Below are 16,482 nucleotides of genomic sequence, written 5' to 3' on the forward strand. Positions count from 1 at the left end.
AAAACACTTAATATTATTATACATATATATTTTTTTTTTGGTGGCTCACGGTGGGTTGCCCTCTATTGGCCGGCCGCCACTGATATGATGTACTGATTTCAGACCCCAGGAAGACTTTACTCGTACCATTGGCATCCGCTAACGGGGGATCCTTTTTTTTTAATATATATATATATATATATATATATATATATATATATATTGGCTAATCCCCCAGCACTGAAGATTTTCTTTTTAATTCAAACTCAAAAAACAAGCGGCAATCTGTTTGTTGTCGTCGTACAAGAGACAAAATCCCCGAGCTGTGTGCCAGCGTAGTGGCAGCGATGTACTCAGCAGACTGTGTACTGGTGGTTCCGTTAGCTGTCAGCAGTAAAAGTAAGCAAACCGTGTCTCTGGGCGCAGATTAGCGTTTGAGAGCTGGCGATGTACTAGTCAGCGTGTGTACTGGTAGTTCTGTTAGCAGTTCGCCAAACACACTGTCCAAACATTTTATGAGCGCTGCCCGTGTCGGAGGGGAGGGGCTGGGAGTCGGAGATGCACTCAGCTGTGTTATCGCTAGCGGCCCCGACTGGCCGGTTAGGATTAGCGAAAATGTACGCAGTTATCTGCAGCAGCATGCGAAATTAGCCGTGGACGGACACCGAGGTGGACAGTCACTCACAGACTCCCGCACGTCCTGGCGGAGACAACAAAAATACCCCAAATATTAATTTGAGCATTTTAAAGGCATTATATAAATATTCATAATATAGATCATGCATTGAGACATTAATAAAAACAGCTTTTTCCAAAAAGAACATGGGAATGTGATTTTATTAAATAAAGAATAAATTACAATAATAAGACATTAATGTATAAATAACTCAATATAACACTGAGAACTATATCTCAACGTGTCACGGCAACTTTGAGAAAAGTGGTTATCAACTAAATGTACATTGTGAAGTTCTACCGATTCAAAAGGGATGAGTGATATGTGGACTGGGCTGCCAGTTTAGTTACAGGGAGTTAAGACAGCAGCGATTTCCCCTCATGAAAGAGCAATTCAATGTACACATCACACATTCAGAAGGAGTCGATCAGCTGAAGTTGCAGCCGTGTGTGAACTGATCGGCTGTGAGCAATCAGGCAGTATGGACACAAGCATGCACACGAACAGCGATTCAAATCTCCGCTTGAAACCTTTCACTGCACTACAATCACAGACGACTATTAGCAACGTGTTGCAGACGAATCACATTTCATATATCAAAATCGCACAAACGTGTATGACTGTATAAAAATGAGGACTCAACCCAAAACAAAGAAAGACTGATGGATAGATAGATGGCGAAAGATTGAATTACTCTTAGTTTTGGCATATGCGTGCTCTGCTCTCCTGCAGAGCAGCGTAACTGTTGAGCTCCGGAGGAAAACTCGGTAAACACAATTACAACTTCGTTAATCAAATTGATTTGGAATAATTGCACCGACACTTTGAGTGCATCCCACTGGGGTAATATAATTAAAGTTTCTTGTAAACTTGGTTTGGAGAGGTGTACAAATTATCACTGATAGCAGCGGAGGACCCAGACTCTGTAAACGTCATCAGGAAATAACACTGGACTGTGTATAAACGTACCTAAAAAAAATCTGGTCGGAATGTCTGAGGACATGGAGCTGGTCCAGGCGCCTAGCGAGTCCCTGCTCATACGTGGCAGAGTGCTGCCCCCAAGTGGCCAACAATATGAACTTCATTTTAAAATGGCATCAACACAAATACTGGTCACCACAATAGAGTTCTGTATTGTTCACACAAAAAATTATATTTTCTCAACATCAAACAATTTGAAAAGTTTTCTGTCCACCTGCACCATGTCCTTGGTGGGCTTTATTTTGGGTAAGAAAATATTCTTTTCCTGAGTGGGAAGGGTGAGGAGAATAATGCATAAAATATATCAAGAAAAAAAAAAAACACAAGCAGAGGGTAGTGTTTTTTTTTTTTTTTACTGACATGCTGTGGCCATTTAGATTAACATTAACATGGGGGGTGCATATTGTCAATCAGAGAAAAAAAAAACATGTCATATTTATTAAAACCACCGATATGTTTTATAATTATCCTCCAGGGGCGTGCTGCGCTGGGTTCAGTTTGTGTGCTGTGCATCCGCAGTATGCACAGCCATGCAGCTTGTGAATTCCTCACACACACACACACACACACACTGATGCCCACAGAGTTGCATTTCATATGTGAATGATGTTGCAGCTTTCTCTCATTTCCGTCTAACTATTTATAAACACAAACCGGTCGGGGAACGTTTCCTCGGTTTCTTCGTGAGGGCATGAAAGACAGAGCAGCTTGATCTGATTAGCAGCGAAGCCGCGGGGATTCTTCCCTTGATTCAGCTGTTGCTGCGGAGAATTCTAAAGAAGCAATGTGTAGCTGTGCAGGATTAATAATTGCAACATTTTCAGCAAATCATTTAATTTGTCTGAACTCACGACACTAAAACTTAAACCTTGCCTCTGATGCACATAATAACTACACTAACCGTTGGACGATACATGACAAGGCATTGGCAGCTGTTCATTTTATAATGGCACCAAGTTCTCTGTTTGGGATTGGTCTTTCCGAATACTCATCGGAACGACTTGGAAATTGAACCAGAGGGGTTTGATGTGTTTGTGGGGACGAAAGTGAAGAGTTAGGGAGCAGAAAAAGAAGAAGAAAAAAAAATCACATGTTTGAATGACAACGATTTTTACAGATTGAAATGTTTTTTTCGAGCATGCATCAATGCCGAGGTGACAATTATAACAATATTCTGTAGATTCCTCTATCAGCTTGATTGCACTGTTTTTATTCTCACGCTGACTGAGCTGACTACAGGTTGCTTTCTTGGGTGTCGTTGGAGGAAATGGGGTGGAGACCGCCGTTCGCGTTCAATCTCTTGGCACGATAGGTTTCATAGTGAATGTTGTGAGTGACCTCCTTCAAATCCTGGAGGTGAGACCTGAGAAGGAGCACAGATATAGATATATAGATATAATCTATTTGACAAGGAAGCATCAGCATGATTATGTTTTAGTGAAAGGCTGCCCACTGCAGGACTGGAACCAGGAAGCAATCCGAACCATTCAAAATGCAGAGCATGCAGTTATTATGCTTATTATCGCAACATTATTATGTGTCACACCAGCAATTATTAGTTGATTAATGGAGTAGTCCATTATCAGAAAAGTAATCATTGATTCATTTGAATCATTTGTTTTAGCAAAAAACGCACAAACTAATCCTGGTTCTAGCCTCTCAAATGTGAATATTTGCTGGTTTTCTCAGCTTTCTGCGGTAGTAGACTGAATATTAATACATTATAATAATATTACATTTCAAGACATCCCCTTGAGCTCTGGAAAGTTCATATTTTTCACTATTTCCTGACATTTTACTTACCGAATAAAATAATCAGCAGATTATTCCATAATGACAATAATATTGGCTGCAGCCCTGTTATTGTGGCCCACGATACGATATGTGTTAAAATACTTCTAAGTTATATGATATGGCCTTTCCCATCGTCTCCTATTGCTCCTTAAAGGTGCTATGTGTAATATCTAGCCAACAAATAGGGGGCCGTACGACCTCATTTAAAAAAAGCCAACTACTGACCAACAGCAGGGAAAGAATACACAGAATTCATTCTTCAATTTGCCGTTAGCTGTAGCAACTATAATTTATCCAACGCAATCCCCAGTGCCAAGGGTTCTGATCCCGGGGGACTGGACCAGGTCTCCGCCAGAAAACAGAAAACTCCTGGTGGTTGCAAAGACGAAAAGAAAAAAAGCGTTTTCTTGTTTTTTGCCATTTTGCCACTCTGCAAAAAAAACAAAAACTCTAACTAACTCTGAAACTCCGGCGTGATTGACTGCCTTGGAGGCCGCTCGTTAGACGAAGGGAAGACCGGACGCTACAGTGACCCACTATCGCCTCTTAAGGTATAAGTGTTGTAAGCAAGACAGGAGCTGGTTACACATTTCACCTGTACGTCTTCAAGTGAGTACATTTAAAAAGCTATTTTACCTGATCAAGAAGTCTCTCAGCAGAGCAAACTCACAATGGTTTGGATTTTCAACTGCAAAGAGGAATAAAAGAAGGAAATTGAACAGAATGAAATGTCATACCTCGTCCTTTACCTGACGCCATCCATATTAGCTGCATTTAGTGCACTGAAAGGCCACATGACTCACCTTCTACAATGCCCCACGCCGTCCTCCTCCCCAGAACTCGTTTGCCATTCACTTGATATTCTTTGTCGCTGCCCACCACAGCAAAGGGCATCGCCTCCTATGGACGGAGACGTTTCAACACGTTTATGAGATGAAACAAATACACAACATGCCCCAGTGACCCGACATACTGTGTGAAGGAGGCAAAGACTCCACGCGTTAAACGTGTGTGAAAGAACAAACACAACCACTTACTCTGATCTTGTCATTGTCGCTCTTGTCCTCCATGTCCTCATCGAACTCTTTCTGTGGGTAGAACTCAATCCCGCCCATCTCCAGCTCCTTCCTTACCTACAACACAAGCCAAAGCCAGGGTAGCTAATAATCCATATTTGGATCGCTTAAATTCTTTGGCCACTCGGGGGCAGAAAAAACAAGCAATAAAAATAACATTGACAAACTATCGCCTTATAAATCGGATACAGTGAAGTTGTTCGCAAACAGCTGCATGTTTACACATCCAGCAGACAGAAAACAAGATTACCGTAGCTTTCATTTGTTATCTGGCTCTTTCGCTGCCAAATGCCCCACTATCGCTAACAGCTGGTTGCTAACTGTGTCTGTCTGCTGGTTTGGTTCTGAGGTGATGCTCCCTGCTGTGAGAGCGGTTCAACTAAACCCCCAAAAACTACTGAAAATTGTGAAAAGATTAAAGCTTTAGGACGAAAACACGGACGGTTCCCAAGGTAGCCCCGCCCTAAAGCGTCCCCTGCTTTATGGTCTATTTGACTCTAGATGATCATAATCTACTAAATGAACATCATGCTGTATTGAAGAAGACATGAAACTAGAGATTGAGACATGAACTCACAATGTTTACTGAGGGAATAAATCAAGTGATAGGTAGAGTCATTTTCTCACAGACTTCTATACATCTGACTTCTTTTAACAAACAGAGGAGTCGCCCCCTGCTGGCCATTAGAGACAATGCACTTCCTTATTGGCTTCACTACTCAGTCTCCACTTTCTCTCAATGTACAAGAATGAAGCTAAAATACCCCAAAATATTAGCTTCACTTTCGGGGAGATGTCATATCCTCCCTTTTGATATACAGTCTGTAGTTTGTCGCTATGAGCTTCACCTTTCACCTTCGTTATTTAATCCATTGTTAATGTACAAATATTGACTAAAGCAGCTTTCCACCAAAATGTATATTGCTCAGGACATCTTGGAGATGTAAAATACATTTGTCTCCGTAGAGAACAAACATATTATAGCGTAGCATAGCATAACTTTAGCATTTCTCTAACTACAGACGTTGACATATAAATGAATAATGTTATAATCATAAAATAGGCTGATTATGGCTGATATGTAGGTGATTTATCAGTTCAGACTCACCCTCTGCTTGAACTCCAGCCTCTCCTCGATGGTCATCGTGTCCGACTTTGCGATGACGGGAATAATGTTGACAGAGTGACTCAAGCGCTTCATGAACTCGACGTCGAGCGGCCGAAGACTGAGAGAGACGGACAGAGGGCCGAGAAAAGAAAGAGAGAGAGAGAGAGAGAGAGAGAGAGTAGGCGTGATTAAAGAGGCTCGGGATAACAAACGGCAGAGAGAGGCACAGAGATGTAATATGTCATGTTTCATACTTCTTTCACACCTCACCCTAGCCTTGCAGCAATTACAAAAGACGTGTGGATGCTATTTGAAAAAGTGGGCTTATCATTGGACAAAGGTTTGTGTCCCAGTTCTATATTTCTTAATGCCTGCACACAAAAACATCCCGTCAGTGTCAATTACACCAGCTAAGAAGGACGGCCGTAATACACAAAAAGAGGTGAATCCGTTTATCCGTCAGAGAACAATTTCACAGCTGTCAGTAGACGCTAATTGTGAGGCGCTCAGAGGCGAGAGCGTCGTCTGCACTACAAAAAGGTGAACTCACGAGTGCCCAGTCGGGGTGATGAAATATATGCAGCAGTGCACCCTGGTGTCGGGGATGCGCTTCTTCCTGGTGATGTTGACCTCCTCCTTCAGGAACTTCTCGTACTGCTCGTTGATGTACTTGGAAATGGGCTCCCAGCTGTGGACACGGCAGAAAAGGGGAGCGATGAGAAGACTGAGGTAAGGGCCGTGACGATGACATTTAGGAGTCTTTGACGATGCAGGAAGTGGAAAGAAACCCACCAGTTGTCGTTGTTAATTAGGTCTCCGAAGCCCGGGGTGTCCACGACTGTCAGCTTCATCTTCACACCGCCCTCCTCCAGGACTGTACAAAACAAAAAAAACACACAGCTGTTGCTTCGTATGTGGAAACGCGATCACTTCTACGCAGCCGCGTCTGTATTGGAGTATCGCTCTCTATCTGGAGGGGAAAGGTGTGTGTTCTGCTGTGTGTTCTGGCTAATGAGGTCACATTTAGCTCTGTGCAAGTGTGCGACTTGTGTTGAATAGTGTCTCATCTCTGTGTGAAAGAGAGTGAGAAAAGGATTTTTTTTCACAGTTAGACATCCGAGGGCCGACGATTTAACTGCTTCGGAAAATTGAGTAATAGCAGAAATCCCAGACTCAGATTATCACAAAAATCCAGTTGGCTGAATCTTAAACAATCTGCCATGTGTCTGTCCATCCAGATTTCAAGCCAATCCGCATTCAATAACTTTCAGATATGTTTCTTCCTTTTTATCGATTTATAGTACAACTATTACAGATTACAGAGCTCTCGCGGCTGCTTCACTCACCATGGGACACGGCTTTGATCTCCACCGTTTTGGGGATCTTGTCATCGCGGGCCCACCCTGCACTCCTCCGGCTCACTTGGGACTTGAACAGCGTGTTCACCAGAGTGGACTTCCCGAGGCCGCTGTTGCCTGAGACGAGAGGGAGGGGGAGTAATGAACACTCCTGTAAAACTGGTTTCTTCCCAGCTCCACACACAACAGTCTGTGACTTACCGACTACCATGATGTTGAAGTCAAAGCCCGTCTTCATGGTCTTCTTCCTCATCTGCTCGATGATGGTGTCGATACCAATGTAGCCCAGCAAAATGGATCCGCTGGAGGACCTGTGGGAGCCTGCGTGGGCTTGACCCCCGTTGTGTGCTGCGGCGAGACCCCCGGCGTTGTGGCCTACACCGTGGCTGGCAACGTGACTCCCGATGGGGACCGGGATGGCGCTTGGAGGAAGAGATGAAGCTCCTCCCCCTCCGAAGCCCTGGGGCGGGAAGGGGTTGGATGGGGAAGGAGCCCCAACATTTGGGGGCTTGGCGGGGACGACCGGTTTGGGTCTCACCTCTGGAGGACCTACGTCTGACATGTCTGCAGGGGAAAGGAGACACACAATAGGGTTTCACCGACAGGAAACACGGCCACGCAAGGAAGTAGGCCAGCGGAGCAGGCCGAGGCCACGCCTCCCTTTGACTCGTTCTACTTTTAAAAAAATGGGTTACGGACGTCTTCAAGGGTTAGTTCATCCAAAAGGAACAATGTACATGTGTGATGTACGTCCGATGTTTCAGTACAGACATGCAAGAGATGTGTTTGAAGTTGTTAAAGGAACAGTGTCATCATCAGTTACAAGTGTTGGTCACCAGAGAGCACTGACAAGGTTATTTTTAAGATACATGTCTTGGTTACAATAAACACTAAAATCCCTATACCCGGCATATGAAGGTTTTTTTAACAATGTAGTATCAAATATCAGCATCTGCCTCAATGATCCCAGAGTTTAGGTTATCTTTTTTAATACTTTGAGCTCTTTAGCTGCAACAATTAGCGGATGTATCAACAGCTGCTCTGATAGAAATGATCAGCTTTCCCCTGTTTTCTTAGTCTACTGTGATAGCAAACCAAATAAACCAAAACAATACATCTTAGGACGTTACAGTGGACTCTGGCATTCTGACTAATCAAGAAAATAGCAATCAAGTCAACTGATAATGAAACTGGCTAGTTAGCTAGTTAGTTAGTTAAGATAAGATAATCCTTGATTAGTCCAGCTGTGGGGAAATTGCAGGATTACAGCAGCAGTAAATAAAAATAAAGTAATATAAATAAACAGTAATAAAAACAGTAAAGCAGAATACTTAATATTAATATTAAGTATACAGATGGAATGAAAACAAGTATATGGAAAGTATTTAAATGTAATATACATTGCACCAGATGATGAATGTAATTAAAGTTGCCAAAAGTGATTAAAGTGTGCATCGTACATCAGTATTACATGTATGATACATCAGTATTACATGTATGGTACATCAGTATTACATGTATGACGCATCAGTACATGTATGATACATCAGTAGTACATGTATGATACATCAGTAGTACATGTATGGTACATCAGTATTACATGTATGATACATCAGTAGTACATGTATGATGCATCAGTACATGTATGATACATCAGTAGTACATGTATGATACATCAGTACATGTATGATACATCAGTATTACATGTATGATACATCAGTATTACATGTATGATACATCAGTAGTACATGTATGATGCATCAGTACATGTATGATGCATCAGTACATGTATGATACATCAGTAGTACATGTATGATACATCAGTACATGTATGATACATCAGTATTACATGTATGATACATCAGTAGTACATGTATGATACATCAGTACATGTATGATACATCAGTATTACATGTATGATACCGCCATGTTTCTTATGAGCTGATCCTTCAAAGTGAAGCAAACAGTGCAGGCAGATGGTAACAGTAACAGGCACGAGGTCCATCACCCACCCAAGGGTGTCCACATGGATCAGCCTGCTGCCATGCTTTAGGTCAGTGCATCCGCAGCCATACGGGTCACTGAGGCATCCATCACACACACACACACACACACACACACACACACACACACACACACACACACACACACACACACACACACACATATATATATGTGCTTCACACGCGGATATGAAGCAGATCTACAGATGCACGGCAGCATCACTCTGCGGGCGGATGGCACATGAAGAACCTGCTTCCTCCCGGAAAACACCTTATTTATTTTGGCTCTGGGTGGCGGCGCTAATTAACGCGAAGGGCCACACGCACGCGCACACACAAACACACACCCACATGCCCGCACACACACACACCCCGTGGCTCTGTATTTCTCACACACCCCGCGGGGTTCGCTCCATCCCCCGCCCGCCGACCCCCATTGTCCCCGCCCGGTAACGACGTTAACGGCTAGCGGCAGCGCCTCGTTAGCTGCTAGCTAAACGGTCGGGCTCGCGGCGCCGATCGTCGGGTGTAACGGGCCGCGTCGCACTCACCGATTCCCGGTCAGTTGACGCCGCGAGTCTGCTTGTCGGTGGGAGCGGAGGATCAAATGGTGGCTCTCGGTCCAAAGAGCGAACGACGTGCATCCAAAAACAGAGAGGCGACGAGATGAGCGGCGGTCACGTGATCAGGCTGGTACCTCTCCTCGCCTTCCCTGCGGCCGCGAGCCCCCTCCCTCCGAAGCCGTTACCGTGGCGACAAGAGGAGAGGGAGTGGGGAGATGCAGCGCGCACGCGCAGTAGGATTTCACCTCAAAGGGACATTAATTGGTACAGCGTCTTCTGTCAGTGGTGCAGACTATTTTTAGGGGATCCTTTCGGATGCTTTATAATTAGACACATTTACTTGGTGAAATACGTATTCAGATAATTTACTTAAAGGGACAGTTCATCCCAAAAATACCTGCACAAATCTTACCTGCAGAGCTATTTCAGTTTATTTATTTATATTGTTTTGGTGTGAGTTGACCGTTTTTATTTGTTTTAAACGGATCATGTTTTGTGTTTAAATGTCAAACTTTAAATAACTATATATATATATATATATATATATATATATATATATATATATATATATAAAATTATAAAATTGATATACTCAAGTAAATTAAACTGCGCAAATACATTTAACCAGTAAAACCAATCAGGTCAATGAAGAATCTCTACAACAATGGTTCCCTCTGCTACACAAAGTTGACTATCCTATTAAGTTTGCATACCAACAGATCCATCTCTATTAAAACTACTGAAACTCTATCCACCGACTCGCCGTTGGTGGATAGAGTTTGTGATACTGTTGTTGACGGCTCCAGGAAATAGCAGCTGGTAAGCGGACCCAGAGCTGGGTTGGTTTTGTGAAATAAAATACTGGACAGTTTTACCTTGTCGCCCCTCTTTTCTCCTCCTCTCTGCTGCTTTCGTCTGTGTCTGTTTGTCTCTAAGGACTGTATTGGCATGTCCTCCTGGACTAGTCACTTTGACGGAGGGATAACCAACGCTGTCGTGTCTCTCCAGCACGTCTGTTACTCACTGATAAGGACTGACGTCTTAAATCCCCCTGCTATGCTCTTTTACCCCGCAGACAGAAAATTATCGAACTCTGCAAAGATTAAACCATGAGCGCTGAGAGAGTCCCTGTCTGTCATGTGTGCTTTGAGGGATGTGTTGACTGTGTTCATTTAAACTCTTCCAAGTGGTTTGGATACTCACCCACGTACACCGATCCAGGGTAATACATGGTGACGTAGTAGGGGTCCTCTAGATCCTCCATGATAAGTGCTCTGTCTGCTGGAGGGTAATTTGGTCGGCGTAGCGGAGCGGAGGCTGCTGTTGTCGTCTCTTCTGGTCTCTGGCTCGCTCTGTGCGACGGCAGGCCAAAGACCCCCTTTGAGCTGACGCCAAAACTGTTTGTGTTGAATGGGCAGTATTCCTCTGGGGGATATTCTGGTAGCTTTGCGGGCGACCCGTGATGGTCAGATGGTGCAGAAAGATCTGTTTGATTCAGTCCCGTGTCACGGAAGGTCACCTCTTTGTGGCTTTTGTTTAGTTTGGGATCGGACGGACGCTTGTGTGAGGGGACATCGGGTCTTGAAAGGGCCGTTTTTGGCGCGGCGTACTCAACAGAAGCGGTTCGGGAGGCCTCCTGTGTCCGAGCGGCCAACAGGCGTGTCTTAAACCGATTGAATCTGTCCGCACAACGATGAGACTCCGTTTCACGATCGATGTCTCTCGACTGGCAGCTGTAATCCGTTGAGACACAGTCGGACTGACTCACGGGAACCGGAGCCTTCGACCAGAATCGGTGTGTCGGAGGAGACTTCGCGTCTCGAGACGCCCCGGTGTGTTGGGGGTGTTTAGATGGATTTTCCGTAGTCGTCCGTGGGTCGCTTTCCTCTTTGGGTCTCCTGAGATTAGACAGAAAGGCCACGTCCGCTTTTGCGTCATCGTTGAGGTCAAAGCGTCTTCTCCTGCTCTCGACATCGGGCGACTGGGTCGTTCTGGGACTCGTTGGTGAAGCTGCACCTCCCTCTGAACACATTAGTTCATACGGGCGATCACTGGAGGCGAGAGTCCTCCTCTTGGGGAAGTCTGTAAGTTTCCTGGGAAAGCTCAGACTCGAGCGAGTAGCCGGTACATCAAACAGCGACTGAGACTCCCTCCGAACAACCTGAGCAAACTTAATCCCCTCACACTCTGACAGGGATGTTTGTGTACCTGTCGCTCCACTTGGCAGACATTCCTGCTGCTGTGTGATGTTTGACTTGGGTTTAGGGATTGAAGGTATGATTATTTCCCCAGACGCAGGCTTTGGTTTATCTTTTGGAATATGTTCTTTTGTGCTTAAAGCAACCTGCGATAAGCCAGAGTGCCGAGACGCGGCTGCTTGCCTGTGGATCTCGGAGTCGGTCTGGTGTCGAGAGACGGGACAGGCTCTCCTCGTCGCGGGGTGAGCAAAGTCCAGGAAAGCTTCTTGATCAAGAACGTCCCGCTTTGCCTCGTCTGGAGACCTCTGTTTGACGGACTCGGGCTCAACTTTAGCGTTCGATATGGCAATCGATCTCGCTTGCCTTTCTTTCGCGACAGGAGAAGGCTGCTTGCCTCCTCGGCCATCCAGACTCATCAGAGATGGACTCAGTCTGGGTGTCGGGACGGTCAGAGTCGGAGACACGCTCGGCCTCGGCGGAGGATCGCTGAACTGGGAGGCGGGGAGACGGAGGAAGTCCCTTGGCTTCGGTTTGAGAGTGGGAGAGGAATTTGTCTTCGGAGCGGGACGGACAGAGACGCTGGGCTTTGTGGAGAGAGCTGCAGCGCTGGGGGTTCTGGGTTTGATTCTCGGGAGCGTTGAGGCTCTCTCTCCGTGGTTTCCCTGTGCACTTGGTTTACTCCAAGTGGGCTGATTGGATGTCTTGAAGGGACAAATTGGGACAAAAGACCTGCAGTCACAAGAGGGAGGGGAAAAAAGTGTAAACAAAATGAATTCAGCACAATATTTACTGTATCACATAAACCTGAGAATAGAATACAAGCTCCGTTTACCGGTCAGCGTTTTGTTTTGTGTTGTGTTGTTCAGAGATGAGCCCCTTCTCGTCAAATGAGGGGATTTTGATGGCTTTCTTTTTGATGACAGGAGATGACAGGGACAGAGGAGGAGACAAGCAGACGGATGGACGTCTGGAGGATGCTGATACTTGAGGGATCGAAGCTGCCAGGTGGTCAGAAACATTCATTCTGTTGTGAGTTGTGCAGGAAGAGATGAAAAGGAAGACTGAGAGGTGAAATTGAGGAAAGTCGGCATTCAGATCTTTTATTTATGTTAAAAAGTATTAATACCACAATTCAAGATGTTTTTACTGTCATATGCACAGATAGCAAACAGTTATTCTATACAATGAAAAGCTTATTTTGCTGGGTCCTCCTAACACACAGAATTAGAATAAACTTTATGAATAAAAATAAGGCACAAAATATAAAAGATATAGCACGGATACTAAGTATTACAATACAAGTAAAAGCTGCTTTCAAAATCTTACTTGAAAGCAAATAAATATCTGCATTACGCAGTTAAACAGCTCCTGTGAGGGTTAACTCACTCTATTAACATTACATTACATTTCATTTAGCTGACGCTTTTATCCAAAGCGACTTACAATGAGTGCATTCAACTATGAGTACAAACTCAATCAATCTTCAAGAAAACAAAACTACAAAGTGCTATAATTAAGTGCCATTTAAGTGCTACTAAAGTGCTACTTTCTTTATTCAAGGTATAGTTTAATATTATTAGATTGTTAATACTAATGCATTCATGTGCGGCTATATTTTACTACTGTAGCTGGTCGAGGTAGAGACAACTTTACCTGCTTTATTTACTGTTGGGTAGTTAAAACCAGCAGTGCATCATATTCTATAAAGCACCGCTGTAAACTGGAGTAAAAAGTGCAGTATTTGCCTGTTTGAATAGTAGCGGAGTAGAGGTATAAAATATCATGAAATGGAAATACTCACCTCAAAATTGTCCTTACGTGCAGCACTTAAATAAATGTACTTTCAAACACTGCAGTCTGAAACCACATGACATGACACATGTTTACAACGAGGGAAACACACACTAACCTGCTGTCTGAAGCAACGTCTCTGCTGTGCACCCGGAGGAGGAACTAAGTCCTGGAGGAGCTCGGCAGCTGGAAGTCGTGGGCTTCCAAGTGCCATTCCCTCCATTCCTCCACACTGAGGCCGCTCTGTTCCACTCCCACTCTGGTCTCTGTTTGCGTTTGGTTCATGGGACGTCTGTGGAGCCTCAGTGGGGTCCTGTTTGTAGTGTTTATCTCAACCCATATTAACCCTCCACAGGACCACGGGATTCATCATTGACGGGGAAGCAAAGAATAAAAACAAAGTTCTGCCACACAAATCTGTATTTATTTTCCTTTCGGTTAATTTGTAAAATATTGGATACTTTTACCTCTTCTGGGCCTCAAACTGTTATTGAAAAATAACATATTTAATCGGTATTTTGTGTTCTTTCAGATGAATGTAGTGGAGTGAAATATACAGTAGCATAAGTACAGATCATCAAGTACAGAACAAGAACCTTCAAATTGTACTTCAGTGCAGTACCTGAGTAGATAAACTGCCATTTTACTCATGATCAACTTCATAACAACATGCGGAGAGTAAACCCAAAGAGTTGAGGATTGACCAGTTTTATTTTGTGTCAACGAAGGAAGCATGATCACCAAGAGAAGGCCGTTACACGCCCAACGTGTCCTCACCATGCGGTCACGTAAAAACAATGCAAACAAACAAGAACAAACACTTTGAGCATTCTTAAATACTTGATTTTCTGTAATCTTGGTCCATCTCGGGTGATCTTGGCACCTTGAATAAAGTCACGACTAACGATCCACGATGCTTCTCAGCACCGCAGAGAGAGAGAGGATGTAGAAACCCTCACCTCCCCAAAGCTGTGGACGACCTCGTCGCTCACGCCGCTCGCTTCACCGATGAAATGCACAATGAGAGTCGACTGTGTTGTGAATGCAAAGCGATTGTCAGGATACAAAAATGCATGTAAAAGTTGGCACGAGTATAAGATGGGGGTGAAATTTACATCATCACATTCTGAAAGGGGCAACATGTCCTCCATCCACCTGCGTGAAGTCTCCTCCTCCTTCTCCTCATCCTCCTCCTCCTGCTCCTCCTTGTCCTCCTCCTCCTCCTCCTCCTCCTCCTCCTGCTCCTCACTTTCCCCTCATCGTAACATAAAGTATGTTAGAGATCAGAGAAAAGCTGGAATGATGAGACGGGGAAATCTCTCCTCCTCTTCCATTTCCCTTCTTCATCTTTTACGGCGTTGGCTCCCGTCAGCACCTTGTCCAGATGTCCAGATGTCCCCCCCTCACCACCACCACCGCCCCGCTGCCCCGCTCCGCCTCACCCTCTCCATCATATCAGGGCATTGCTGTCGTCGTCTCTGCAGTTCACGCTGGCCACCAGCGGGTGATGCCGGACCGTTTTGTTGCTCCACTTGTGAGCGTCCTGCAGCCCGGGCTCCAGGAAGTACAGGCACGCTCCGAAGCCCGCCAGCACCAACACGGACACCAGCAGGTAGAGCGGCACGAACCAGTCCAGGAAGAGCCACGACATCGCTGCTGGAGGAGGAGAGGGGAGGGGGATGGGGGAGGAGGAGGAGGAGGGGACATGACGAAGAAAGGAAAGGAAAGGAGGAGAGGAGAGTTTAAAAAAAGAAGTGATCCTTAAGGGTGACAGAATGCAGCATCCCATCATTTTCAGCCATTTCTCACAAAGCCTTCCTCATTAGGGAACCACGACATCACACAATCAGCTCCCAGCAACGATTTAACATTCGGAGAAAACACACGCAGGTGTTGCACTCTAAAAATAGAGCCAGGCAGTAAAAAAAAAAAAGCCCCCGTGCTTACCTGCGGACGCTGCTGAGTCCGATGCGTCCTGGAGTCAGGAGGTCTGTGATGAGCAGAGACTCAGATCACCAGACTGGTTTCTGCAGCGCCGCAGCTCCCACTGTTGCATGTGCTCCTCTGAGCGGCACAGACGCTGCATGCGGCTTCATCCCTCCAAGCTCCTGGCTCTGACGTTTAACCAAAAAAAAAAAAAAAAAAAAATATGGAAGGAAGGGTGGGGGTTGCCATGACAACACCCCCTGCTGCTGGAGGAAAGTGGGAGGGAAAGTTATATAACTATAATCATCTTTTTGGGGGGAGACGGGCTGGAGGAGGATGAGGAAGAGGATGAGGAGGAGAAGGAGGAGGAGGAGGAGGAAGAGGAGGAGGAGCCCCTTCAGATGTCTGGATGCTCGCCGCCTCGCTGCTCGCTGCGTAAAATCAATTCCACTCCATTTAACAGCGAGGCCGTCACAGTTTATGTGACATTGAGAGAAAGAGTCGGAGCATAGATCTGCTCTGACTGACAGCAGCTGCAGTGTTTTATGGACTCACTCCCCTGACTGATGTACTTCTCTCTTTGTTGTTGTCTTGCTGGCTCACAAGACCGAAGACGACATGATGAAAAGTTGTCAGAGGATGTCATCTCTTTTTTTTTTTTTTATGACTGCCATTTTTAGCTCGTTCCGCACTAGAGTCAGATTCACAGGAAGCAGCCGATGTCACGCAGATCCGCTTCAAATGAAAAATGATGACAAGTTTATAGGCATAGAAAAACGGGGCAGATTATTTGATCGGTTGGTGATTTTATTCCATTTAAAGCTTTTACCGATGTGCTCCGTCATGAAGGATGAAGCTGATTTGATTCAGATCATTTAACATATATTTGTTACACTTCCTGAGGGATAGAAAAAGGAAGTCTTGTCTTTATTGCTGGAATTGGTTTTGATGATTTTTACATTGCAGCCTTGAAGGAAGTCTTTTTTAACGTTTTTTGGAAAGATAAAATAAATTCTACGATTGTTGATT

The 16,482-nt window shown here is 44.8% G+C and overlaps 1 protein-coding gene across 3 annotated transcripts; it reads right to left on the reverse strand.

Moving 5' to 3' along the window:
• Window positions 1–2,744: 2,744 nt before the first annotated feature.
• On the reverse strand, window positions 2,745–7,536 carry septin3 (septin 3; the record flags this gene model as incomplete). 3 transcript variants are annotated; one of them, XM_079219087.1, is made up of 10 exons in its annotated part: window positions 2,745–2,999; window positions 4,067–4,118; window positions 4,234–4,330; window positions 4,468–4,563; window positions 5,615–5,732; window positions 6,165–6,302; window positions 6,407–6,488; window positions 6,961–7,089; window positions 7,174–7,293; window positions 7,432–7,534. In XM_079219087.1, 10 exons carry the CDS (start codon window positions 7,532–7,534, stop codon window positions 2,870–2,872), a joined length of 1,065 nt encoding a protein of 354 aa, XP_079075213.1. In that variant the 3' UTR covers window positions 2,745–2,869. The 3 variants fall into 3 exon arrangements, with proteins under 3 accessions (XP_079075213.1, XP_079075212.1, XP_079075211.1); XM_079219086.1 differs by having other exon boundaries at window positions 7,174–7,283; window positions 7,410–7,534; XM_079219085.1 differs by having other exon boundaries at window positions 7,174–7,536.
• Between the last annotated feature and the right edge of the window lie 8,946 nt (window positions 7,537–16,482).

The sequence above is a fragment of the Taurulus bubalis genome (genome assembly GCF_910589615.1).
Source record: "Taurulus bubalis genome assembly, chromosome: 6".
NCBI lineage: Eukaryota > Metazoa > Chordata > Actinopteri > Perciformes > Cottidae > Taurulus > Taurulus bubalis.